General features: G+C 37.7%; 1 protein-coding gene across 2 annotated transcripts; it reads left to right on the top strand.

The window, feature by feature from the left end:
• Positions 1-1,564: 1,564 nt before the first annotated feature.
• XG (Xg glycoprotein (Xg blood group)) lies at positions 1,565-24,485 on the top strand. 2 transcript variants are annotated; one of them, XM_026102371.2, is made up of 9 exons: positions 1,565-1,949; positions 13,255-13,296; positions 13,700-13,759; positions 17,629-17,664; positions 20,211-20,276; positions 21,314-21,370; positions 22,035-22,073; positions 22,360-22,479; positions 23,297-24,485. In XM_026102371.2, exons 1-9 carry the CDS (start codon positions 1,889-1,891, stop codon positions 23,311-23,313), a joined length of 498 nt encoding a protein of 165 aa, XP_025958156.1. In that variant the 5' UTR covers positions 1,565-1,888; the 3' UTR covers positions 23,314-24,485. The 2 variants fall into 2 exon arrangements, with proteins under 2 accessions (XP_025958156.1, XP_025958157.1); XM_026102372.2 differs by lacking the exon at positions 13,700-13,759.
• Positions 24,486-26,495: the final 2,010 nt, after the last annotated feature.

Below are 26,495 nucleotides of genomic sequence, written 5' to 3'. Positions count from 1 at the left end.
ACAGAACTTGGGTAAGTATTTGGGACATCCTGACTCCCACACTGGGTCTGTTCATCCAGCTCACCCTTCCTATGCCACCTTTGTATTTATTGCTTTTGTTTAGCTAGACAGAAGAAATAGACAAGGGGTGTATCATCTTCAAACTTAATTTAATAATCTTCAATGCCGCCAATAAGTTATCCCAAAGATAACTTTGGCTACTATCAGCAGTCAGTTGAGATAAGGCATTTAGGTAGGACTTCACTCATGAGAACAACCGTTTGGAAATAAAGCTAGTGAATGTCTGTGATGTCTGTGGTTGACAAAGTCATCTCTCAAACCTAAATGTTCTTAACTTTTCTGAGGTTCAGCAATTGGCTTTGACAAGCAGAATCATAACACATAAATTCAACTTTATGGTTTCTATTACTAACTTAAAAATGGTGCAGCCGTGTGATACAAAAAGCCACTACAACATAAACCTATTCCTATTATATTGATTCAAATTTGTGGGAAAAAAATATGCCAATTACCTCAAACATCAAGCTTCTTGCAAGATCCAGAACTGTCATCTTTTATCAGTCCAGCTTAGGTTGGATCATCTGTTTTCTTGCAATTAACACAGAAGTATGAATTTCATGCAAACTCTTCATCATATGTTCCAGGTATTTCAACAAGAATGCACTTGGGGCCCACCTTTGCTCCAGATCAGATTGGATCACCCAGCAACATCAGCAGCGTATGGATCTGCTATTAATGGTAACAATGTCCTGAGTGTATTTGCTGCTGTAGTCAAAATAGCAATGGCAAAAACATCTGCAGCTTAACCCAAACGAGAGGGAGCAGTGGACCAGGGTTCTTTTTGGAGCAGGGCACCAGTGTGACAGTGATAACCCGCTTCAATGCACAAATGCATGGGCATACATGTTTGCTAGAGAGATACAATGACAAAACTGTATTTAAATCACGTCAGTGATGTTGACATACGTTCATGTATGTATCTTTGATGTCTGTTCACTTTCCAAAGCTTTTTGTTCTTCTGCTCAGACTGTGCTATCACATTATCTGAGATCTTTCTTTCTTTAGGATGTGTGTGGATATCTGTATTTAAAAATGTGTTTAGATCAATGCAAAAAGTCATACAGACAAAATTTGCTTTATGAATAGGGGCATCTACCAGGGAGCTTAGCACACTTCAGTTCAGGAGTATGACATTGCATTTTGAGTTTATCATCCCAGATTTTTTTTGTTATCCCTCTGTAGACAATCCCTGAGTCTCTGCAGAGCAGATTCTTGTCCTCCACTTCCCCAATTCCACTGCTTTAGTTACTGATTAGGATTTTGACAGGATTTCCTCTATCACCAGTCCAAAAAGTGAGTTAAGGGACAGCTCTTTGTGTATAGAAGATATATGAGAGATTTTTCAGGTACACTTCAGACTAGGCCTGTCTCCTCTGATGAGTTATTTTAGCTCCTACAGCACCACACCCTACTTTGCAGGGGAAGATGCAAAACGGGTTGGCTTTCCCTCAGGGAAGGAGGTGGATTAAGAGAGCGCTGGCTCCCTTCTTATTGGGTGCTAGTGCTGGTTTCCTTTCCCTCCACGTTAGCTGCCTGGTTGATAAATAGGTTTCTTAGAGGGCAGGTGGCACCTACATTGCTACTCATGGCTTGGTTGTAGAGCGGTTGTCTGCTTTTGTTATTTGTCCTGTAACAAATAGGAGCAGGTTTTTAGGGACTTCTCTCTGTTCTGATTCCTCAGTGCTCTAGTTTGATGGTGAGTGAACTCTTCAGGTAGAGCCACTCATTAAAAGGGTTTCCCTGAAACCTTGGCACTGCGGTTGCAACATCTATCGTTGTCATCGCTCACAAGAACAACTGGCACAATCAGAGCACTGCATAGAAGACCATGGGGAGATTACGAACTATCCTTCTTTTGTGCCTTGGTTTTCTTCTAGTCCATGTAAGGGGTAAGTGAGATTTACATTGTCTTAAGATTTATTTCTAGGGTGTGATTATTAAAAATGAAAAAAAAAAATCAGCAAAAACCCCAACCCCTCAAAACCATGCTTGTTTATTTAGAAATATTGCTGGTTTTTTTGTTGTTGCTACTGTTTCATGGGAATACTGTCGCAGTTTCTATTTATGAAAAGATACGTATCTTTTGGATGATCACTCATAATAGCCAAAAGGGAAACTGAAAAATTAATTAGATGGTGTGACTGAGTTAAGTTATACTTGCCATGTTAACTGGAAATTGTTTATTTTTGTTTCTCATTTTCTCTTTTCTCTTGCTCCCCTAAAATCATTTACAAGCTTGGACTTGAGTATAAATAGTTTTTTATGGAAGATTTAAAATGAGAACTTCCAGGGGGATTTCTAGTTTCCCAAGAGATATTTAGTGAAATGCTTACTTCATGTTCTAAGAGCTTTTCTTGCTCATTCGTATTTTGAGATGTATTAATTATATTGTAAAAACAATTGCTCATGCACTTTAAAGACACTTATGTTTTAATATTGGGGCTGATTTATTAACCTGAACAGCTATATTCCTGAATATGTAAAACCCATACACAGGCAGAATTTTTTTTTTCTTTTTTGTATGTAGGATTAATGCAGAACTGAATGCATTTTGTACATATTTTTTGAAAAATGAAGAGCAGTTGGGGAAAATGTAGTCCTTTTGCATTGAACTTTTGGTCTAAATTCCAGAGTAATTTACTTTCAGCAAAACATTCTGTAAAACTTTTATTGATATCAAAGCAAATAGAACAGTCCTCATCTGAATGTGCTATATTGTGGACTTGTAACCTTTTGTTTTTTGTACGTGATGATTACTGCCAATAATTTTAGAATTGTGATTGACTATAGGAAGAAATCAATCATTAACCACTAGTTCCAAAATAGCTGCTGCGGCTTTTCCTCCCCCATCCTCCCCCCACTTTAAATGGAGTCCTCAGGAGATCTTGCAGTGATGGGCAGTGAAAAAAGCTTGCCCTTAACTCTTACCATAATTTCATACAAAAAAAATGAGGAATTATTTGGAGGTCTTTAGCAAGCAACATGGCGTAGAAACAACAGAGCAATAGAACAGTGATGGCAGGTATCACATTATGTTTTGAACAGCGATGATTCACACTGTCTCTCATTACTGGCATGCAGACTTTCTTGTTTTGGAGAAGTCTCTTATGCTGAATATTTCTATTCAAATAATCTGAGCGTGGGCAAGCCAATTTTCATATGCTGTATCACTTTAATTACAAGACTAGTCAACTTAACTGTTCTTGCTTTACAGATGTGCTAACTTAGAGCCAGTTCAAGCCCTGCTTTGGGGAGCAAGTCATTGCTGAATGCTACTGTTGGGTTTGGGCACAGTCTTAAGACTGCAGAAACTATTTCATCCATTTTAGAAAAGCAAAATGAATTATTTTTAGTCTAAGGCAACAGCCACTGAATTTTACCATCAAAGTATTTACCATGTTATTTTACCACGTTACCATGTAAAAGACATTCATAGGAACCACCTCTCACTCCTATACAAGAGGTGATATGGGAAAGGCTTAAGGACACTGATGCAGGGCTGGTCTAAGTCCTTATGATCGGAATGTCTGTGACATAGTTCACCTTTTAATATGCAGCCTTAATTCTGATCTAAGCTGTAACCATCTGTGATAACTCTTAGAAATGTCTGTATCACCACAGCCAGGCCAGATAATATCAGTTCCCTTACAATCTTGAGTTTCCTTTTTATCAAGGTATCTTCACTTAGTTGGCTAGACTAACTTGATGGGCTCTTCTCAACAGAACGGTGACATAACCAGGTACTACACGGCACAAGAACAGTGAGACCTGATGTAGTTCAGAAACTTACATGCTTATTGCAGTCTTCTGTACTTTTATTTATGATCTTGTGGGTTTTATTATTTTCAAGCTTAGGCAGGTTACATGAATTACCTCATAATCTGAGCTGCAACAACTGATTGCCTGAGTGACTCTTAGCCCAAATCAAATGGAAGGTAAAACAACTTCATGGAAACATCTTTCACTGAAGTCCATCCTAATGCCAAAGGTCAATGTACTGCAGCTCACCTGACCTGGAGCAATTCAGCTTTAGCTATGTCTACAGTTCCTACTTCGGGTGTGCTGTGACGGTCAGGTGTGTGAGGTCCTATTCCCCCAGTAATCAAGATCACACAGCTGTCTGAAACATGTTGAATGTCACATTTGGGCCACACAACTGTTTTCACTGTGTGTGTATGTGTAGTGGGGAAGTAGTGCAAACTGAGGTCTCTCCTATACAGAGCTGGCAAGCAGGTATGACTCTCACCCAGACCTGACTGCTCAGAAATGCTCCCCAAATTCCCAATATAGACATAAACTATGTATCCATGTTCTTGAAGGCCAGCTAATAGATCACGTTTAGTCAGTAACAAAGACAGTGCAACTGTTGATGATATTACATTAAATTTACTCCATCACATATTATATGCTATTCAGCTAAAGCATTTCTTGTTAGCCAGTAAACCATGGACCACTGTCAGCTAAGGCTTATAAAGATTTTGACTGGAAGTAATTGTATTTTCAGATAATTATCTAGGAACTTTAAGGGGAGAAAATTACAGACCTGTTTGTATTTGAGAAAGTATGTGATTTAGTTTTATGAAAAACATAGTTTTCACTGGGAATAAAAGACAGAAAGGGAGAGATAAAAAACACAGTCCTATTTTGATTTCGTCAAGCTCCAATCCTCCCTGTCACTCTGTGTGAGGTCCCTGTGTATGTGCTGAAGCACTTGTGGTATCAGCAAGGATATACCTAACAATGAGTCCTCTTGTTGCTGGGGCCCAAAACTCTTTCACTCCCAATACCAGAGCTGCTATCATCTGTAGGCATGTGACTACTGTCATCCAAAGGTGTGACTGCAGTTTGATAGACATACCTGAACTAGTTGAAACACTAATAACAGCAGAGCTGTTGCAACATCAGAGCTCGGGAAGAGCCAGCGTGTTTACTCAGCTTCTCCGGTTCACTTTTCAGACTTTATTTACCACTTTGCAAGCCTGATAGCAGTGCCCAAACTACCTGTTTTCCATTTGCATCTTTCCCTGATTCGCATCAGGGATTGTTAATCCCTTTCCATCCCACTGAGGGTAATAAATAGATAAATAAATGTCATAATTATTTTAAGATTAAAAAATAGTAAAAGGATGCCTCTCTGTGGCAGAGGGATTCAGATTGTTTTGATCACCTTGTTTAACTATGACAGTCTTCCTACTTCTACACAGGGGGGCTGAACTCTCTGAATGTTAATGGAAAATAATGGCTAATATCTGATCTGTATTTATAATGAGCCAGTATTGGATTCCCATGCAGTATCTTTTTCTTGTGAAGCCAAAGAAGACACCCCAATTGAAGAAAGGTATTGAATGGGTTATGGAAGTGTAACACCCCAACTTCACTGTATAAGCTTTGCCTGTAATCACTGCTTTCTTGAATTTACTCAAGAAGCTAAATCATAGTAACATATTTTCAGAAGGTAACCATGCTCCAGAATAAATGAAAGCAAAGGCCAGAGTAGGCACTAATATTATCAGACCATATAAAGGAAAGTCCCTCCTTATGTGCCAGATCTTATGACATCAGTGGTGGAGGAACTAGGCACACACTCCACACAGGGAACAGTCATGAGTTAATAGCAATAAAACTTCCCAGATCACAATCTGTATTGTATCAAAACTGCAGGTTATCATCTGCAATGAGCAGAAATTGAGATATGAGACAGATATTTCTATTCACAAAAACTATACAGGCAATTTTGTTTCCTCAGCATAATGGTAACAAAAAGAAAGCTGGCTCCGTTCAGAAATCCTGCCCAGATTTACAGATCATTCTGTATGCAAGGAATCTTGATTTCTGTTCCCTCTGAAGATGATGCTGCCAGATCCTCTTCCAATTCTCCTGCTTTTGGAGTATGGAGACCAACTAGTTATCCATTCCCATTTGCCTACGGTTATTAATGGAAGCTTCTCTGTGCATTCCAGTATGTATGCAGACGCTTCTGATTTTTCTGCTCTTTAAAGGGACTCCAATTGCTTTTCTTGTTTAGTCCAAATGAGAGGCTGCTCATGAACCTCAACAGAGACTTTGTTGCTCAGCAGACCTGCTTGCTGGCATCAAGCAACTCTTTCCAGCATTATATAGAAAGAGTATTTTTAATGGTATGAAATAGAGAAGAGGATGCAGGCCTCACCTCTTTGCCATCTTGCATCTTGAACATGCAGGCAAAGAAAGTGTATAAAACACCCTGATCATCCACTCAGACTTAGCAGTACTATTAACCCCTTTGGAACCAATATAAGTTGTTACGCAGATGGACTGTTGGGACTTCAGGGGGCACAAGAGTAGCTGTACAATGGAATTTGAGATACAAATTTAACTTGATGTTAGTTACAGAACAGCATCAATGAGGTTTATACTACCCATCCTGCCTGTTGAAGAACTAAAGATAATGCATGTATTTTACCATTGTATTCAGGGTGAAGATGGCTACATTAAAAGTCCCTCTGTGAGCAACAGAAATGAAGCCTGGCATCTCCTTGACCTCACCGCATTATCTTCAGCTCCCTCTCATGTCCCTAAAGTACCAGCTTGGGAAAGTGTGGGTTAGTCAGCTAGTACTTATGCAGTAACTGGTCATTCAGTGAGCCAAACACAACTCTTTTTTGTGCCACACTATCATCTTTCAGTAGGAACACTAACATAGGTCTCTCTTTTGGGTCTATTTGTACAGCTTTCATGTAACGTAACTGTGATTAATCCTCATACCCTCAGACCAAATGGCTGAAATGGGCTGACAGCTTCCCGAGCCTCTGTGGAGCTTTGGGATTGATGCGTGGACAGACACCAGTGATGCCTGACCCATCCATGCCGTGGCATAAGCTCCATTTCCTTGTGACACAAAGGTGAAAAACTTAGCTTCAGTCTTCCACTTCACAGACAGATGCATAGACATATGGTAGTACATGATTAAAGAACACAACTCCTTTGTTCTGCCTGTAATTTTACGGGACATGCCAGCTTCTTCAGCATTCACTTTGAAGCAAAATGTAGAAAATTATATATGTTTTATATTAGGCATGCAAGGCATATCACACCATAAAGAACAGTAGCTACCTTTGAACAGCTGTTATTTGTCCACAGCAAAACAAGCACCATAAAAATAGAAGATATTTTCTTTAATGTTTGATGAGAACATCTAAATAGACCTAAAGCAATATTTCTGCTCTTCTTTTATTAATACACCTTATTTGCAGATAATTTTTAAATAAGTGTTTCATTATGAATACATGAGAGAGACTTTTTCATTTCCCCGAATTCAAAACATAAACAGAAGTGGCTTAGCAAAAGGACAAAGCCAATAATCAAGTCCATGTGCTGTGGTCTATGGACTGGAACTTAGATCTTAATTATAGATTTTAAAGCACACTCATTTTCCAACACTACATCAAGGGGCTGTAATGTCGATCATTGTTTACGGAACGCAAAGGGCACAATGGAAATAAAAGCTGAAGTAACCTCAACAGGAAGTGTGGATCATGACAGTGTTACATCAAAGAAATAGTACCCGCTCATTGAGATTTTGTCCAAAGTGTCCACTCTGTGGCGTAAACCTTTAGGGTTACCCACAGCTTTTCTTATATGAGTAATTTCGTTTAAACAAATACAATCACTTCCTGAATAAAGTTGAGCCAGTAAACAGATATGTTCTGAATCATATACCTGGGAGAATATATGCTATTCCCTCAATCTAGGGAAAATATGCATCATGACTGCATAATATACAGAAGTGAGCTGTACAAAGAATAACTTATCTTACTGCTTCAGCTAAAAAGAAAATAAGAGAAATTCCATGAGCGATTCGGGTAACATATTGTTCCTTTTTTGAAATTTTTTATTCTCATTTGTGAGTCACTAATTTATTCTTCTGTCTCTGCCAGCTTCATAATCTTTTAGGCTCGTTGTATTCACAGGAGCAAAAAATTCTTATTTAATTATGCCCCCATCTCAAAGTTATTTGATTTCCAATTTATTTATAACACAGGCACTCTCATCCCAGTCATTCAACTACTATGAATACACTCAAAGCCCATTAATTTAATCATATTAATGGCAAAAGAACAAAATTTATCTAACACACACATATGCATTTATATACTTCAGATATATGTCCATTACAAACATATCTACATGTATACATGTGTGTATATATATACCTATAAACACACATTTTCTTATGTATCTTAGCTTCATTTTTTAATACTTGACTATGCATATTAAATGCCTGAGTTGTTCATTTAATATGCCCTATAGCCTGACTCTCATTTAGTAATATTTATGCTGTCTCATTTAAATGTGGGTCATTTTAATGGCCACAAGCTTTGTCCGTGTGGATCCAGTGGAGGAATGGGTCTACTTAGTGAGATTAAAAAATTGCGAAGGAATTCCATAGTAGTCTTTTGTCAGAAAAATTCTGACTGCAATCATAATGATAGATACAGTAAGTGACAATAAAATCTGCTCATCCTAAGTAGACTGAACATATCCAAGACAAATGTGGAAGTTAGCTCTCAGAAAAAGCTCCTTGTATTTTTGTAAGAGCAACTGTGACTGTCATCTGCTTATAGAAAAAAAATACTCTTTTAAAAAGCAATCAAGTAGATAGAAAGTCAATGCGGGCCCTGGGAGCCCTTGCTGAAATTTATAAACTGTTGAAAAAGGGATCAGAACAGTCCCAAACTTAGTGTTTCATTAAATGGCAATGTGGAAAGTAGAGTGAGATCCATCAGCTCTTGGTTTAATATAAGTATTTTAGTCTTTTAGGCAAAATGTTTACTATAGAAAGACTGCTAGTATTGTCTAAGCCTCTTGAGCTATAGCACTCACATCTCCATGATACGAAGCTGCTACGTATGCTCTTTTGAATATTAGGTGTTCTGACCAGTTAATAAATAGGGTGACTAATTGTAGTAGTTTTCAAAGGCTCTTGTGTTACTAGTTTCACTGATGGCTAATGGGGACAGTCCCTGAGTATCAGCCATCAGGCTTCTGTGAAGCTTTTTCTAACAGGGAACATCCATTTGCAGAGTCTAGTCTTGTTCCTTACAAATCCTCCTGAAAAGCTGTGGGACCTGACCCTCATGTGATCATTCAGTTGCATAGTTAAAGGGTGGTGGATCCTCTTAATATTTAGGTGACAAATTCAACCATATGCAAAAGCTGTTGTTGTGTATATTTTGTAGACTGGATGTTTGGGTCACACTTTCAAGCAACTGATATGAACAAAAGTTTGTGAAGATTACATGTGCATGCACCTGAGGGCACAACTTTGCAGGTGACTGCCTTGGCAGGGTAAGGGTGGCCTGAGCTCCATGCTACCTTAGCAGGGTGCGTGTTATATTCAACGGAACTTTTTAACAGCTGGTTCAGTGTTTCTGTGACAAAGAGCAATCCTAGCAATCTCTACATTACAGCAAATGAACTATATGCTAGTCTAGTACATTACACTAAAAAAGTTAATAGGAAGTATGGGTATTAGTGAAAGTAGAACTTGATCCCAAATTTCCTACCTGAAAGAATCATGCCCTTAAAAATAAATGCAGTAACTCTGAAATTTAAGCTACTGTGTTTTGGTGCTCAGCTTCATAAAAGCCTGTCACATTTCATGCTCGTACTTCATATGTCCGTTCTCCCCTGTCTGGCTGTTACAGAGAAGTCTTGTGTGAGTGACTGAGGCCTGGTCTACACTTCAAACTTTTCCTGGCACAGTTGCATGAGTTGGTGGAGATGAAGGAATTACATCCCAAATAAGCCTGGCAGAAGTCCTGCTGTTAGTATAGTTCATTGTGTTTGAACAACTAGTATAAACATCATTAAAACAACTCATTTCTAGATACAAACTGTATATCCATCTGGAAGGCTTGCTTTCTTAGCTTAGCATTTTCTCTTTTGCAGATAAGGTCTATTCTGTGGTGTCAGGCAGGAGCTTTTAGGCACTTTCTCAGATTCTCTGTTTAGAATAATCCTGGACCACCCAACAAAAAAACACTATTACAAGCATTTTATTTCTACATAAAAAAACAGATATTCTCAGAAGAAATGCCAGAAGTGATGCCAAGAAATAGCATGCTAGCCCAAAGCACTAATAACAGTGATAACTCTGAGATAATACCTCCTGCATAGCTAAATCTCTTCATAACTTTGTCAACATAAAAAGAAAAATAAATTCCAAAGGAATAAAGCTGTTTTCTCCCTGCTTAAATTCTTTCATTCTCATTTTCATCTGTATATTTCCAGCTACTTCTATTACAGAAGCTGGTCAAGAAAAGGCCATACTAAGCTTTTTTTTATGTGGAAAATGAATTTCTATTGGTCTATTCGTTCTGCAAAGAAGCTTTTCTAATTTATTTTGTTGTCATTTATCTTTAGAGTTCCCTGGAGTGACTGCAGTTCCTGTTGAGCTAAATACTCTCTCAGTCTCTAATATGTTATTGTTTTTAGACCCTCCATTTTGCGGATGAAATCTAGGCTGTTCAGCTATTTAAGCATCTGTTATCCATCCAAATTAGATTTTTGAAATGTCTAGGTGCAGTCTCAGAAATGGTAATGAGCATTTAAAATTCTGCTCCATAAAACCTTACTCCTTGAGGTCATTTGAAAGTATTATCTGAGGAAGTCAGGATGGAAGTCCAAGCAATCTCTTTGGTTTATTGGAATATCATTTACCCTGGTACACAGATGTCCACATACAATCTGCCCATCTGTCAAGTTTTATAATTACATGGTCATAGAAATTTTAATGTAGATTCCTTTCTCACTCCCAATGAGTTGGTTCTGTTGGTTGCTGGGTTTTATTACTTCATTTATTATCAGAAAAAAATAGAAACAAAAAACTAACAATCTGAATCACTCCTGCAGAGGTGTTTCAGCCTTCTTTTTTGTCTGAAAATTTCTGTAGTCTTTTTCTATTTCTCCCTTGCTGTCTAAAAACAACACCACTTGTCTTTTTCCACCCTTTAGATACTAGAGCATACCACAGAAGATGAAAATCTAGATATTTCCAGGACAAGGGCAGGTGTTAGTTACTGTTTCAGTCTGCTGTTTTGCTTTAGCTTTCATTCAATTGGAAGCATCTGTGTGATCTTGTTTGAATTCCATAATCTCTTTTGATTAGATTCCTCTTTCTGTTTTTTTTCTTTTCCTCAATTTCAAAGAAATTTTATACATGGAAATTTTCCAGAATCTTCATCCACAAGACAAATTTTTCAAGTTCTCTTTATAACATTATGACTTAGGTAGCTGCTTTTTGTATCGTTAGTTCTTACATGTTAGAACCTGTAACAAAGGAGCTGGTTTGGCTAAAAGCTCTTTGGTGTTACAAAATTATTTTTGATGTCTCACTTTGATGACAAATGGTTTGAGCTCTATTGAAGTCATTCTGCAGCAGGGCTTAAATAAGACAGCCTCCTTAAAGACTTAGGACACCAATAAAGGTTTATACAGTCAAATGACAGCTGAACTTAACATGCGCTATTGCTGACAGTAAAGAAATGCTCCAGAAAAACACAATTTGACCATATAAAGTGTAAAGAATAGGATGTACTAGGGATGGCAACAGAGTCATTTTACCCTTTTATTATCATGGCAAGCCTGGGGACAGCACCTTGGGTCAGCTGAGGGCCCAGATCATTGGGCAAGTCCATGGTGGTGGAGCAGGTCCAAGATCCAGCATGGCTGTGAGCTGGGGTCGGGATCAGGCCTGGTGAGGGCAACCACATTCAGACACAGCCCCAGGCTTCAGGTATCACTGTGAGGCAAGGGCCAGGCTGAGGCCAGGCCAGGCAGGCACCTGCAGGTCAGGGTGGGGGTTAGGGGACCGGTGGCCAGGCAGGGGCAGGTCCATGGCGGGGCTGGAGCCAGCACCGCTGTGATGTCATTGGGCAGAGACTGATGGCCCCGGGCTGAGCTGAGATGGGGCTGGGGTTGGGGTTGGGGAGGCCTGGGTGGGCAGGGACTGCGAGGGCTGCTGGGCCCCCAGAGCTTGGACAGGGAATAGCTCCTGTGGAAGCCATTCATCAAATACATTTTTATTTATTTAATGAATTCATATAAAAAGAACCAGTCTAGGTCTTAGAATTTCTATTACTCATTTAAGGATGCAGTCCAAAGTTTATTGAGCTTGGCCAGGTTGGCTGAGTGACCAGGTCATGGAAAGGAGCTAGCAGGAAGAGGTGACGTTTCAAGATCAAGCTCAAGTGGTAAGAGATAGAATCCTGCTCTGATAACGTTAACCAGAAAGCATTATGTTTTTATATGCTTTTTCTTTCCAAATATGAGTTTCTCATAATATTTTATAGAGACAGCTTTGTTTTAGAAGCCATTATTTAGCATTCCAGCCATGTAGTATCTTTTCTGTCAGACACTAGCTATAATTAAGTTCACAAGCTTACATGAAAATCTTCATGGGAATCAAAATGTTTTTAATTTATATTCCTGTGCTGCTTCTCGTTTGAGGATCACACAGTGTTGTATCAGCATTAATTAATCTTTCCAGGAGCTTTTTGACACAGACAAGAGCTATCGTTCAAGAATAATAATTAATGTTGAGAATCATATTAAGATTGACAGTGTCTGTAGAGAACAGAGTACTGATTTGGGATTCACAACACCGGGTGCCTTTGTTTTGGAGGATCTTTGATAGCCTTTTTCTGTTCCTCCGTTTCCTCATTTGTACAATGACATTTTTCTTGCTGTGAAGTGTTCAAGACTTATTAAGAAAAACACTTTATCAAAGAGTGATATTAAGATATGAAAGATATTAAAAATATTAAAAATTCTCACCTAATGATTCTGGTTTGTAAGTACTGTGCAGAATGCGAATTTCAGGATCTTCTGGTTATGGTTCTTGGGCTCTGTAATAGGCAACATATGTTCTTTAAAGGCATGTTTACACAGTGGCTGAATATGGGTAACATTAGAGAACAGATTCCCTTTGTGTTTTTTGAACAAATTCCCTCTTTGAATTGAATGAACCCCATCTTGTATGCTCATTTAGGACTGTGTGGAGCAGGGATAACAGCTGACAACTTGCTCTCGGCCTGCTCCTCTTTGGATGCATTTTATTTTCACCTGTAGCCAGTTTTCTGGCTTTGTCAGAAGCCCTCAGACCTGGAGGTAATGGAAACTTGCCCACTGACATTTTGCTTTTCCTTCTGCTAGGTCAACGTGATTTTGATTTAGCTGATGCTCTTGATCATCCAGGTAAGTAAATCTGTTATCTTTATTTTGTTATGGCATTTAGACCTTATAATAAATCTTAAGCCCTTCCTCTTTTTCTTGAGAACTGGAACATGAAGATGCTAGTACTTCAGTTAATGTATACAGGACTGGGAAATGCTATGTGCTTCATTTATACAAGACTGGAAAATGCTGTTTGCTGCTTTGTTTTGTTTGTTTTTTTAAACAAATCAATGTTTCTGGCATAAACACAAGTTAAAAAACAAAAAAAATCATGGCTATGAAAACTTACCACTTCACTTGTAGTTTCGGACATGGTATGTGAAGATTTACTGAATGCAGCTCTCCAGATTTGCAGATACCTTCTTTGATAAGTTGAAAAATGTTAAGCTTTTATTGGTTTTTAGTATGTCATTGTGTCTCACAGAGGACATAATTACCAGGAAACCTACAGTGATCAGAAGACCAACAAGAAGGCCGGTGCTGAGTAAGTAATAAAGAGAGTGGGTCATAACACACTAATTTCAGATATGTAGAAACTGTCTCCCATGAGATTCATGATCATATTTGCTAGGTACAGTAGCTTAGATCATTTGTGCAAATACCAACTGTCTTGTAATTTTTTGACAATTACCAATTACCTCTCTTTACTACTTCCTCTTAAGCTTTAAATAGTGACTGGCCATAGATGGCATTTTATTTCCTGAAGATTCTCTTAATATTATTCCACCCTGTACTAAGATCTCTGGAAAGTACAAAAATGTGAAAATGTGTAACTGTTGCCTCTGCTTTTTCCCCATTATATCTCTTTTCCCTTAGCATAGAGATACATGATGCTTGATAACAGGCTTGAAAAGAAATAAGAAATTTGGGTATGCTTCATTCTCCCAGTGCATTTGTTGAATGTTATATAGTATTGATTACTACAATGATCTGTGTCAGAAAGGAACAAAGATGTGAACAGTAGGGAGAACTGAAAGCTTTTAGCTGTAGTTTTCAGGATGACAAATGATGATATTCAATCAACACGCTTGTTACTCTTGAAAAACCTGAATTCCCAAACTAACAACAAAACCCCACACATATTTCTGATGGACCATTTTGTAATAACATACACATTTTCCACCTAAAATACATTGAAAGAAATTTCTGGGTATCAAACAAAATGCCAGATAACATTATCCCACAACTTTCAGTCTTTTTGTTCATAGACATTGCAGTAAGTCTTCTGGAACATGAAAAGTTACATTTTACACATGATTCTCTGGCTCACTCTGAACAACAGGACAGTGTCTTGTGAATGTAGGAGTTACTAAATCTTGTAATGGTTGCATTCTTCCTTCCCACTTGATTTTGCAAACAAAATCTGTTTGGCCTAGATTAGAAGCATCTGTTGTAACAGCTGATAAGCTATTGTTCTCCACCTAGCTAGATGTCTGGGCTCCCTTTAAAGTCAAGGGAGAGAAATCAGCACATATATGGATGGTTCGTTCGTATCATCCTAATTGTGATTTCATTGTCATTCTAATACAGACATTTAAAGATTAGCTGAATCATGACCTAAAAGACTCTGTCCTCAGTCATATTTAAAGGTAACCTAGGGAAGCCAACTCAGATGTCAGTGTCTACAGAGGAGCTGTCTAAAGTCAGGTGAGAGGACTTCCACTTTTAGAGACCTCTAAATCTTTTTGAGATATGGCACTCAGATGATTATCCACCCTTCCTGAATCAACTTTGCCAATTCTTGGGAATGAAGCACTCCATATTTTTCAGACCATTTTGGAATCTCTTTCATCACTAAACAGGATTGAAGGGAGTTGAAAAGCAATTAAATCTAATAAAAAAGCAGTATCAAAAATCAATTACTGGATTTGGGAATGTGTGCAAAGAAATGATACAAAAGTATGTCTTAACAGCTACCTGATGCTTCATCTTAACTTCAAGGTTTCCTCTATGTCTCATTCATCCCATATCATTGAGAAATGAGGCTAGCTGATATGATTTTGGTAGACCTGTAGCCAAATTTTGAACAGGCCATGTCCTCTGAGCATTATTTCCTCTGTCTGGGTTGAAGGTTTCCTGGAGGTACCTCCCAATTAGTGTAATAAAATTCAATTGAAAATTTCATGGAAGTGGAAGGTGATGTTTATTTACAAAATCTCCAGACAAATTGATTTTGCTGACTCGCATTCACCTTCTCATAGATTTCATTTAGTCATACACTCAAACCCACATACTCGTGAGCACCAAGACGTGTGCTCAAGCACTCTGGTCAGCATCACTTGTGTGCAACATGTGGCAAAGTATGCCAGCTATCGAGTCCTTATGTCTCTGTCATTTTACTTGATTGGAAATGACAAGCTAGTTTATGGACAGATCTTCTATATCCTTTAGGAGTCATCAACTATTATGGGGTGGTCCTTTACCTCAGAATCTTGCTTACTTCAGCCTCCATGAACTCTAAGCCAGGTTGCTGCCCACTGTCTGTTTTCCCTTGTCTGGAGGACATGGACTATGTCTATAGTCTGTTTTCTGGGTGGGCTAACAGGAAAAGTAGCGGTGTAGCTGATATGCTGCAACCCTGTGTCCATCCTCCTGGCCTTAGAGAATCTTCTGCTTGTCTTCTCCTGACAAGTCATCTGTGCTGTGGTCTTTCTGGAGCACAGGCCTTCTGGTTTTGACATAAACAACACAATCCTCAGTTTACTGTGGGGAATGGTTTCCTGGGAATAGTATCCTTCTTTATCCATTCTTTTAACCTTTTGCTATGCTGTTTCTTCTGGTGTTTACAGACAGACATTTCCCTTCATACTTCATTCATACCAACCCTAACATTTCTGTAAAAAATCTCTACGCCAGTCCTCCAGAGTGGAACCCTGCATTGTACTTGAATTCTTAATCTTGATAATAAATTCAATCCAATTAGCAATTTGCGGGTTCTTACAGTTTTAGTTTTTGACATGTAAAGGTATTTTTGAAGTGCAACTCTCTGTTGTTCATACTCAGACAAGATTAACACCTGGCTTGACAAGAACAAACTGACTTATGTAGTATGAATTTGATTATTTTCCTGCCAATTTGCTGATGACATCAAAGCATTTCTGGCTAGTTACACGAACATTAAGTGTATAATGAGACTAGATACTGTGCAAAACCAGCTTCCTGCTCCCTCTGAATAGAAAGGACACATGAAGGCAAACTTGTGCATGGTGATGCATTTGGATGGATTAGCAGTGCAGTCATATTTTGCTGAGTTTCTAGAATTTTGACAGAATTATACTAAAAACATATTTTGAATGAAGTGTCTATCTCATTTTCTGTGGCATAATCACCTTTACAAAATCTATGTAGGTTTTGCTGTCTCTTTTCTCTGATGCATTCTACTGCTCCACATTTATAATGGCAAGGAAAGTGATCCGTGCAGTTAAGGCATGCGTGTAATGTATTTCTGCATATTATCCTATGACCTTTCAGAGCTCACCCTTATTCCATACACACTTTAAAATATTACTCACATACTCATGTCCACACCTGCACACTGGAAATGGAGTTCTTCTTGTTTATACCTTTGCAGCTCATTGGCAAATGGTTTGTTAGATGGAAAATTCCATTTCAGGTACAGCAAGACACATGTACAGTGCCAGGGGAATGGTAATAGCCTGTTGATTCATTGCGTAACATGCACGTGCACTTTTAGAAGTATTTTGTAAAATCTCTATAGCTCAGCCAAAAAAAACCAGATTATCACCCAACCTTAGATATGCACATATGGTCCCTTGAAAGCTCAAATTTTCCTGTCTCCATGACCTTTACATAAATAAGTTAATTCAATTCTCTCTCCCTAATTAGGTTTATTGCTTCACAGTACAGCATTTGCTTTTGAAATAGGTATTCAGTTTTAGCAGTTCAGCAAGTTACATCTGAGCCAAACATACATGTACTAGTTTTAACAACAAAAGATAAGTGTTAATAAATAAATATATTTTAAAAATAGATAGATACATTTTCGTATTTTAACATAACTAAAGTATATCTTGTACATATATTAGGGAGGTACCAATCTTGACAGCACTATTAGATTTATACTGAGTTTGTTTACTTAAAGCAGGAATGCATCCGTTGTATTTTGTGTGGAAAGTATGATATAATTTATCGATTATTTGCAGATAAATATTAAATTCTATGACAGTTTTCAAGAAAAGTAGGATACTTAATTTGATCTTGCAGGCCTGATCTGAAAAATAGTTGCTTGTCAAACTTTTATTTTTTAATACTTTCTATTAAAAACTAGCATTTCACTTCCTCCAGAATTGTCCAGTACTTACTTCTCTACATCTTCTTCATTTTCATTTTTAGATAATGATTTGCATTTAGGAGATGCTCTTGGTGGGGGTGAGTATTTTTTTCTTTTCTCAGATATAATCTTTTTGGTAGGGAGTTTTTTTGTGTAGTCTTTTTCTGAAGTCTGCCTAATCTGTGTAAAGTCATTTTAAGACTGCAAGAGGATTTAGCTGTGGTAGTGGGAGTCATTACTGCTTATATCCATGCAGTCCCTTTGCCAGGAGTTATCATGCAGAGCAGGGAGAGTAGTACGGTCTGCGCCTGGTTGCCAGCCATGGGAGTTTGCAAGCTGGCATACTCATATACACTGAAGTCAGCTATGGTTTACATGTCCGTGCCAGGCTACCCATGGCCATGGCTGGGAGAAGAGATACTGCCTGTTCAGCTATGCTGGCTCAGGAGTGGTAGCTGCTGGCAGAAGGATGAAGAGAACTCATTATGGCAGTAGTTTCTTCAGCTGCCAAAGATGAGTCTGCCTAAGGTTAGGAATCAGAGGTAACAATGTGGATAGAGATAGGTGTGAGCTTGTTTTACCTGTGCTGACCCCAAAATGCAGGGAAGGCAGTGTTCAGAGATGAGCACTGATGGATGTGATACAGCTTAGGTTGGAGGCAGTCAAGCCCTTGTAACCTGCTATAACAAGCATCCAGACCCAATCCAAGTCATATTCACAATATTGCACTAAGATGTGTAGACATATGACATCCATAACTGGGATTTTTTTGTACCACATTTTTAGCATCTTTGGAGGTAGCTGTATTAAGGACATGAGGTACTCTGGAAAGGTTCTTGCATACTGAAATAAATTAAAGTACAGCTAGTTTTGGATCAAAGCATAAAATTCCACTTGAATCAAGGTTACCTAGAAGCAATATTACTTCACATCTCATTGTACAGAACCGCTGAATTATAACATCAGTTACAGTAGTCTGTTTTAGTCATGTTTCAGTCTTAAAGAAGCTTTTATATAGTTCTTTCTCATTTCCAGAACTTTCAGCATTTTCAGGTTGCCCTCTGGCATTTGATACCTGTGTTTGAATGAGATGTTAGTCTATACTTCCATAAATATCATTTTGTTTATATTTCTCATGTTTATAATGTCACTTCTTCCTGCTCATATTAATTGTTCCACTCCTGAACATTTTTACTGTATACTTTTATTAGAGGATGGCTTTAGTATGTTAATTATACTATTAACGAATAGCTTAAGTATCTCTATTAAATACCACCTTCTGATTCAGAGAATGGCTAATGATGTTTCCCTTGGTTTATATTTCTTCAGCCTATTTTCAGTTCATGCTTTTAATTGGCATTCATACATGGTATAATGGGATTAATGATATGTTCTTAAGATGTTATTTTTCACTAGCTATGACAGAATATATCCTGTTCAGTTTACAGAAGATTTAATAACTGCAGAATCATAGTCAAATTGAATAATGGGATTTGTAGTTTTCTGCTTTTGTGTAATAGTGGGTCTTAGAAAATTACATAGGGTTCTGTGATAGAACAAATCTTTTCTTCTGTTAGATAGCAGTAATTTGGAAAAGTCTGACTCAGCAAAGCTTTAAGAGTGTGCCTAAAATCCATTGACTGCAGTAGGCTCAAATTTAAGAATATATTTAAATATTTTACTGAAACAGAACCTGACAGTTAGTCATGGACAGAAGCATTATATTAAGCATCTAGACAAGAGGAAAACATGATACAAATGTATCTGGCATGTATTGTAGGCAAAAGAAAGATTTAAGGACAGTGAAGGAAAGTGGTAATTATTTCTGTGACCTAACTTTGAGCTGTTTGGAAATAAAGCCAAATTCACTGCTTGGTTATGTGATCAATTAAATATGCTACTGACCTTGTTGGAGAAAGGATGGAACTTTATATGTGCAGAACAATGGCCCTAGGCATTAACTTTGGCAGTGTTTGACCTGAATGTACTTGCTAATCCAGCACTATGTGTGCAGTTTATAAATTATGAATGTTCTGATCTCCCTCTCTATCCAGTGCATCTTTTCCTAATACTGTGGCAGAAATAAAGACTGACTACTAGCACAAAATCCTAAGGAACAAAGCTGAAGCCTAAGCTCAGTTTGCACTGTTCAAGAGTAGAAAATTCGTCATGTGTTAGATGAATGCAGCAAGTGTTAGATGAAACTAGTCTCCAGTTTTTAATAATAGCTGTCAGTGGCAGAGTTAACCTCTTGCCTCTTGCCCAGCCTAGAACATGAACTGGCTCTGTTGGCTCTGCATCACTGCCCCACTGCCACCTACAGTATCATATTGTTCCTTCCAGATGTCAGCATTAATTAATATGAGCACTTGCCAGAAATACATGAAATATTCTTCTTGGACATTCTTGTGGATTCTTTTCTCATTTTAATTTTGAAAATTTTCCCTTTCCATTTTCTAACTGGCTTTAGTACCTAGTAATTTGTTGCTATCAAGATACAGACTTTTCAAATAGTGACAAGGTCCTTTTCTTACTTTACTGGGGAAAAATAGAAATAAATATAAAAATCTCAGGTTTTTGTACTCTTTATTTACAGCTCTAAGTTTTCTGTTTTTCACCATCTAACAATATTTATTACTAATAGGTGACATCCCAAGAAAACCTTTATATCCACCTCTTCCACCACGACCAGGAAGCCACAGTGATTCTGGTAAGAATGTTTTCTGTAAAGAATATCTTAACACGATGAGCTGTTCAGATCAGCCACTTTGAACACTTTATTCTATTATTTTGTTATTAATCATTTTAATCATCCCTTCCTCTCCCCCTTTTGTAATCACTGTTTCTGACTCAGTGTTTGGAAAGATTTTCTGAGCTTTAGTGTTGGTACCAAAAAGTTTTTTTTTCTGCCCAACATGTAGGATATTGAATCCTAAGCGAGAGTAGTTTAATCCTCCCTTGTATGCCCTTTCATTTTGGGTATGAACCAAGGGTTTGCCAAAGGTTTTCCTTTCACTGAACCATGCTAAAGTCCACATTTGATGTCTAGCCCCACTGTGTGGATAAGCCTATGTGCAAGTCCATACTGAGATGTGAATCTGAGATGGTTCTGGGGCATAAACCAGGTGAGACTGGGGAGATGGAGCTTAAGCCTGCATTGCTTTTGAGTGTGGTCCCAGACACACACTTAGGTACAGTGGAAATGGCATATCTATCCTAGCTGCCACCATGTATCCCATCTTTACTTCTACTATGATTGTAATGGCCAGCTGTGGACAGACAGATCCGTCTGAGGTCTTGCCTAGGAGGGACCCCCTGACTCCCTTCTGTGGGAGCAGCTGGGATTTGAGATACCTGTACTATACATGGATTTGTGCTGTTGGAGCCCACACATCCCACTGGTGGCTATACAGATGCACACAGCTGGGTCAGTTAACAAGAAGGGCTTTTGTACATTTCCCCTACTTTGGGCTCCTAAACACAGCACAGATTTAATTTATTGCCAGAAGTATATGTCTTCATGCTCAGAACGGTCAGCTTCATGCACTGACAGTTTTAGTACTCCAGCTTCCAGATGCATTTGAATGGGTCACCATTTGGTGCAAGATACCTAACCCACCTGCCAGGTGGATTTCCAAAGGTCCCTTACCTCTCCCAAGAACATTACAAAGAGACTGGACAAGGGAGCTGAAGGGGTACCACTGTTTAGATAATTTTGCAACAGGAATTCTAATCTTTATCTTGCAGGAGGTTTTAATGACTTAGATCTCCTTGATGGGAAGCCTTTACCACCACAGCTACCAGGTAGTATTTGCCAGTTCTCCTTGCAGCTTCTCTCTGATTATTATAATTCAAATATATCTGGTTTTGCTTTAGCAGGAATCTATCACTGAAGGAACAGGACAAAATTCTGCTATTCTTATTTAAATCAGTCATCTTTCTCCAAAAACCATAGCTTTGAGCCTGAAGCTCTAAGTCACTTGAAACCTATCCCTAAGAACTTTGCAGGGCTAAGCCAGAATCTTGCAGGATTAATCCTTCTGAATTCAGCTATGATAGTCCCAAAGCAAGGGGCTCCTGCTCATAACTGGAAATAGATGCACTGGACCTATGATATTAACTTAAATTACTGATAAATCATCTGCTCTTCTGGCAGTAGACAATAACAAGAATACAGTATTGGCCTCCCATTTCCTTTGAAATGAACTTGATGTAGACAGTTGAGTATTATCCTTTTTTTAGAGGACAGTATTATTATACTTAAACAATGAAGTTGCAGACAAATGGAAAGTTATCCCTCCTACCAAACCAACTGCCAGTCAGGATTAGAATCACAACTCTTTTCTCATAGAGCTCTGCTCTAGCTACCTAGTTTGACTTTTTGTGTGAAATTGTTTTGCTAAGTAAAGACTTTGTTCTCAAAACATGGCGAAAAACATTTCTGATGGAACTCTACACTCTATTCCAGGAGAAGACGAGCATCATTTCAATCATGGAGGAAATACTGGTATAGTGAATAATTTATTCTGTAACTTGTTTCAGAGCATCTTAAATAGTAAAAAAATGTTAGCATTATAAAAGTAGTACATATGCTAAATGATGCTGTAAGACACTATTTTCACATCAGCTATAATATAACATAATTTCTAGTCTTCTATTTGATGCTGTATATCAAATTCCAATGTTACACCAAACGATTCTCAAAGCTTTGCAAAAACACACCTTGGTAGGAAATATGCTTAAGTCATATTATTTCGATGCCTCTGGTAAAAACTGTCTCTCTTTTTCTACAGATTCAGGATTAATAGCTGGAGTCACATCTCCTATAATTTCTGCTTTTGTGATATTAGTTGTTGGATCGATAGCAGCCTACTCGGCTTACAAGAACAAGAAACTTTGTTTTAAACCACGAGGTAAGAACAAATTAGCTTCCCACTTTTTGAGTTGATTTAATTCTGAAGTAAAGGGGGATTTTACAAAAAAAGTTCAGTAGGGACAGAAATAGGTAAGCGATGAGGGTTTTTGAAAAATCTTATTCCAAACAATGTCACTGATCTGTAAGAGATATTTGTAATTAATCTTCATCAAGGACAATCATAGGAAGCCATAACAGGCCCAAAAGACAGGTGTAAATCACTTCATGAAAGGAAGTAGGTAACGTGAGGTCTCAACAACCACCATGCAGATGAGCAGAGCAGGGTTGACAGCAACAGGTCCTACGAAAGCCCAGTGATCACAAGATGAAGGCAAGGCAACAAGTGAGATCCAAGGGCAAGCCAGGAAACCCAAACATCAATTCAGCACAAGGCTGGGGGGGGGTTCCCCTAGACGCAGCTCTGGCAGGGACCAATGGCCCAGGCCAGAGCTGAACTGAAGCCCCTAGGCAGAGGGCAGAAACCCCAGGTGAGGCCCATCACCACAAAAGGGCCATTTGTGCACTCAGGACCCTGACAGTGACCTTTTTTCTCTGTTTCTACAACAGGGGTATAACAGAAGCATCATGTCAAATTCTGATGAAGGGCTGCAGTCAGTGATGCTGTAGCACTCTGGACAGGGGGAGTGAGATAGAGAAAACGGGAGATGCTGTCTATACCTCTCTGGAGGAACAAGGGTCCCACTTGATGCTTGAAAAGACTGGAGTAAAAAAACACAGAAAATAGTTTATACATTGAAGTACTGGCAAAGAATATCCATCACAGAAATGCTGAATTTTCAATCTTCATTTTGCAGGTCGGGCTACAGTGTAAACTGCTGAAAGAAAAGTTACCCAATGACGACAGGCTGCTTTGATTGGCGATATTATCTTACAGATTGCTCTTCTAAACTGATGGTTTCCTTGGTCCAGAAAAGGAGCATTCAGTCACAGCCTGACAAACTTTTATTCTACTTCGTTTTTGTCATCCTGATACAGAAAAGTTTACCAATCTTCCTCTGAACATTTTGTTGAGACATTGCAATTCTCTTCTACCTGATGTTACTCTTCCACCTTGAACCATACGTCGTTAAAGATGTGCTTAAACAGCTGTAGATAATATTGCACTATATGATGTCTATTAATAAAGGTGGAATAGGTATTTTGATTCAAAAGTTATTTTAGATAATAAAATCCCCAAGAAATCAAGTATAATATGTACTTGAAATTTAATGATTTTGGTTTCTGAGCATTTGAGTCACTGAGCATTTTTTCTTGTTTTCATAATCAGCCAAAATAGTTGATCCTTCTGATAGAGTAAGGCAATTGCCACTTCCAGTCATACATTTTGTGTTTCTTTAGTATATATCTGTATTGTCTATAATGTTTAAGGAAAAGTTGAAGTTATATAAAAAAATTAAAAATTATAATGCCTTTATTTTGTATCTAATGTCTGAATTCTTGCAAAATAGAGCTATAGATGAAAAATGTATTAATTTTTAATTTTAAATATAGCATGAGAATATGTATACTGATGGACCACTGTTTAAAAAAAATCCCCGAAACATGAAAGGAACACATATTTTGTTTTGTTTTGTTTTTTTTGAAATGGTGTTTAGGTCTTCTCAAGAACTGGAAACTGAAATAAATTTTGTAAATTCTCTTCTTGAAAACTTAACAGCCTGTTCTAGAAGTCTTTATAGTCATTATAATCTGACAGTTCTTTTTTAATAAAGAATCATATTATTGATAATTTCTGTAAAGGAAAAATAGGCACAAAGTTTTTGGAATCATTTAGAACTAGTCTGTGACACTTTGTTCTGTAAAATTTATGTCACACCTACTTTTAAATTTCATATATATCCTTTAGCAGAGGCAAGGTTGATACTGAAACCTTTTCTAGCAAGGCTGTTTCATCTTTTCCCCTTGTTCCTGACCAGCCAAGCTGTGCTAACAAATGTTCTCATGTAGACATCCTGTTATCAATAAAAACTGGCATTTTCCTGATTTTACTGCCTCCATTTAGTTAATTGCATCAAACTGTTAGTAAAAGAATTAAATGCTGCTGAAAGCTAGCAAAACTAGTAGAGTTTCCTGGCCTAATTCTATGATACAGCTATTTTAGCTAATCTTTTTAAGTATAGATGAAATCTCTATATTTTGATCTCCATCTTACATTGAAAGCATGTTTTGTCTTACTAGTGAAGCTGACTGTAGATGCAGGTAAACATGATTTTGTGTTTATTAAATTGTTGAGAGAAAGATGTCATCTGGGAAAGTACTCTTTTTATAAAATAATATAATCTTCTAACTAATTATATTTGAAACAGTTGCTGAGGAAAGAGATTATCATAATCTTTATTTTGATCCTGAAACTAAGAAAATACAATGTACATAAGTTTAAATATGGAACCATCCTGACAACACACAAAGGAAGGAGCACCTTTGTGGCTATCACTTTCAATTTATGAACGTTAATACATGTTTTAATTTGGTTTTCAAAGATGCACAACATTTCTTTAAAATTATGAATCAACCTTCCATGCTAATTGTTATAACAGATTGGTACATGTTTTGCCAGGTAGACATGTAGTTTGGTTACCAAACTATTAAGAGATTTCTACTGTGCAGCTGAAGTGACCATATGAAGAGCTGATAATCCTATTTTGAAAAAAAAGTCTTGTAGCTGCCAGTTCAGTCATTTGTTTAACAATAAAAAATATTTATTTTGCTTCTTTCTCTTGAAAATCTTCAATAAACACTTATTGCGTTTTATCTAAAATAAGCTGAGTTTTGTTTGGTACTTTCTGGGAAATATGCTGGCTGATGCTCTTTATCCAAATTTATCTAAATCCTGCTAGAGAAAAGAAACAAATGCTTCAAACAGAAGTCTTTAAGGAAAAAAGAAAACAGCTTAAAAATATGTATTTTTTTTTCCAGGCGCTATGTCCAGAGAAGGATCTGTGTATCATTTAGAACATAAATATTTTTTCTTTTGAAATATTATTACAACTGACTTTAATGTGTTCACAGTATTTTTTAAAACAAAGTCTTATTCAGTTTAAAGTACTTGTGTTAATACCATTAGCAAAAAAGCAGATTTTACTGAGGAGAATTTGAGCACAAATTGCTTGCTAGAGTTGGTCAACCCTCTCCTCCCCCCCAGACTTCTAATCCTCTGAAGCTCTTTGGTCTAATGACATCAACATAACAACTCCAATATACCTGTGTGCAGATAAACCTTTCAGTGTTTGCTTTTCAGCAATTGTTCAATTAATGGAGTGTTTATTTAGGGAAGCTCTAAGTATCCAAATTTGAGGGAGAAGGAAGGGAATGTAAACTAGTTGTTAGACCATGGTAACCCTAGCTTGTATTATTGTCTTTGCCATTCTAAGTCTAGTCTATCCTGTAAAAAATTTGGTGGTACACGAGTATAACAAAAACCCATCCCAATGTAGACATAGGTTTTGTTACCAGGAAAATGCTTTTGTTGATTATAAAAAGTCCTGTAATTGAAAGAAATCTGCCAGTAAAAGCATCTACAATGGCAATCTTGCTGTTTGTAAGAATATTTTTTAATTGACCTGTCTGAAATGATTAATGCATTTCCTGAGAATTTATTTTTTGGTGTGGAATGAATGAAGTTTTATTTCCTATGCATTTATGTCCCTTCTTCCATAAACCCCACTGCCACTACTAAAACAATGATATCCTCTTCTCTGACGCACTGTTAGGATCCTCCCGGTATGTCAGAAAACGTCTGCTGCAGCTCAGACTAGCCGCAGGCAATGTGATAGCCACCAGCATCACCTGCGGATTGAGGAAAATAAAGGTTTAACGGTTGAGTGGTACATGCCTCTCCCTCCCAAGCACTCTGTGTTAAGTCACTTTCCTCCACTATGTAGCTGGTGACTTTCACAGAAGACAGTGACACTAAATTGCCTCTGCTGAACTACATCAGCCTTGAACTACCTTGCAAAGGTGCTGCATGGCAGAATTACACATATTTGATTAAAT

This window comes from Dromaius novaehollandiae, chromosome 1 (genome assembly GCF_036370855.1).
Source record: "Dromaius novaehollandiae isolate bDroNov1 chromosome 1, bDroNov1.hap1, whole genome shotgun sequence".
NCBI classification, from domain to species: domain Eukaryota; kingdom Metazoa; phylum Chordata; class Aves; order Casuariiformes; family Dromaiidae; genus Dromaius; species Dromaius novaehollandiae.
The sequence above is the reverse complement of the archived record's forward strand: the minus strand, read 5'-3'. Positions and strand labels throughout refer to the sequence as shown.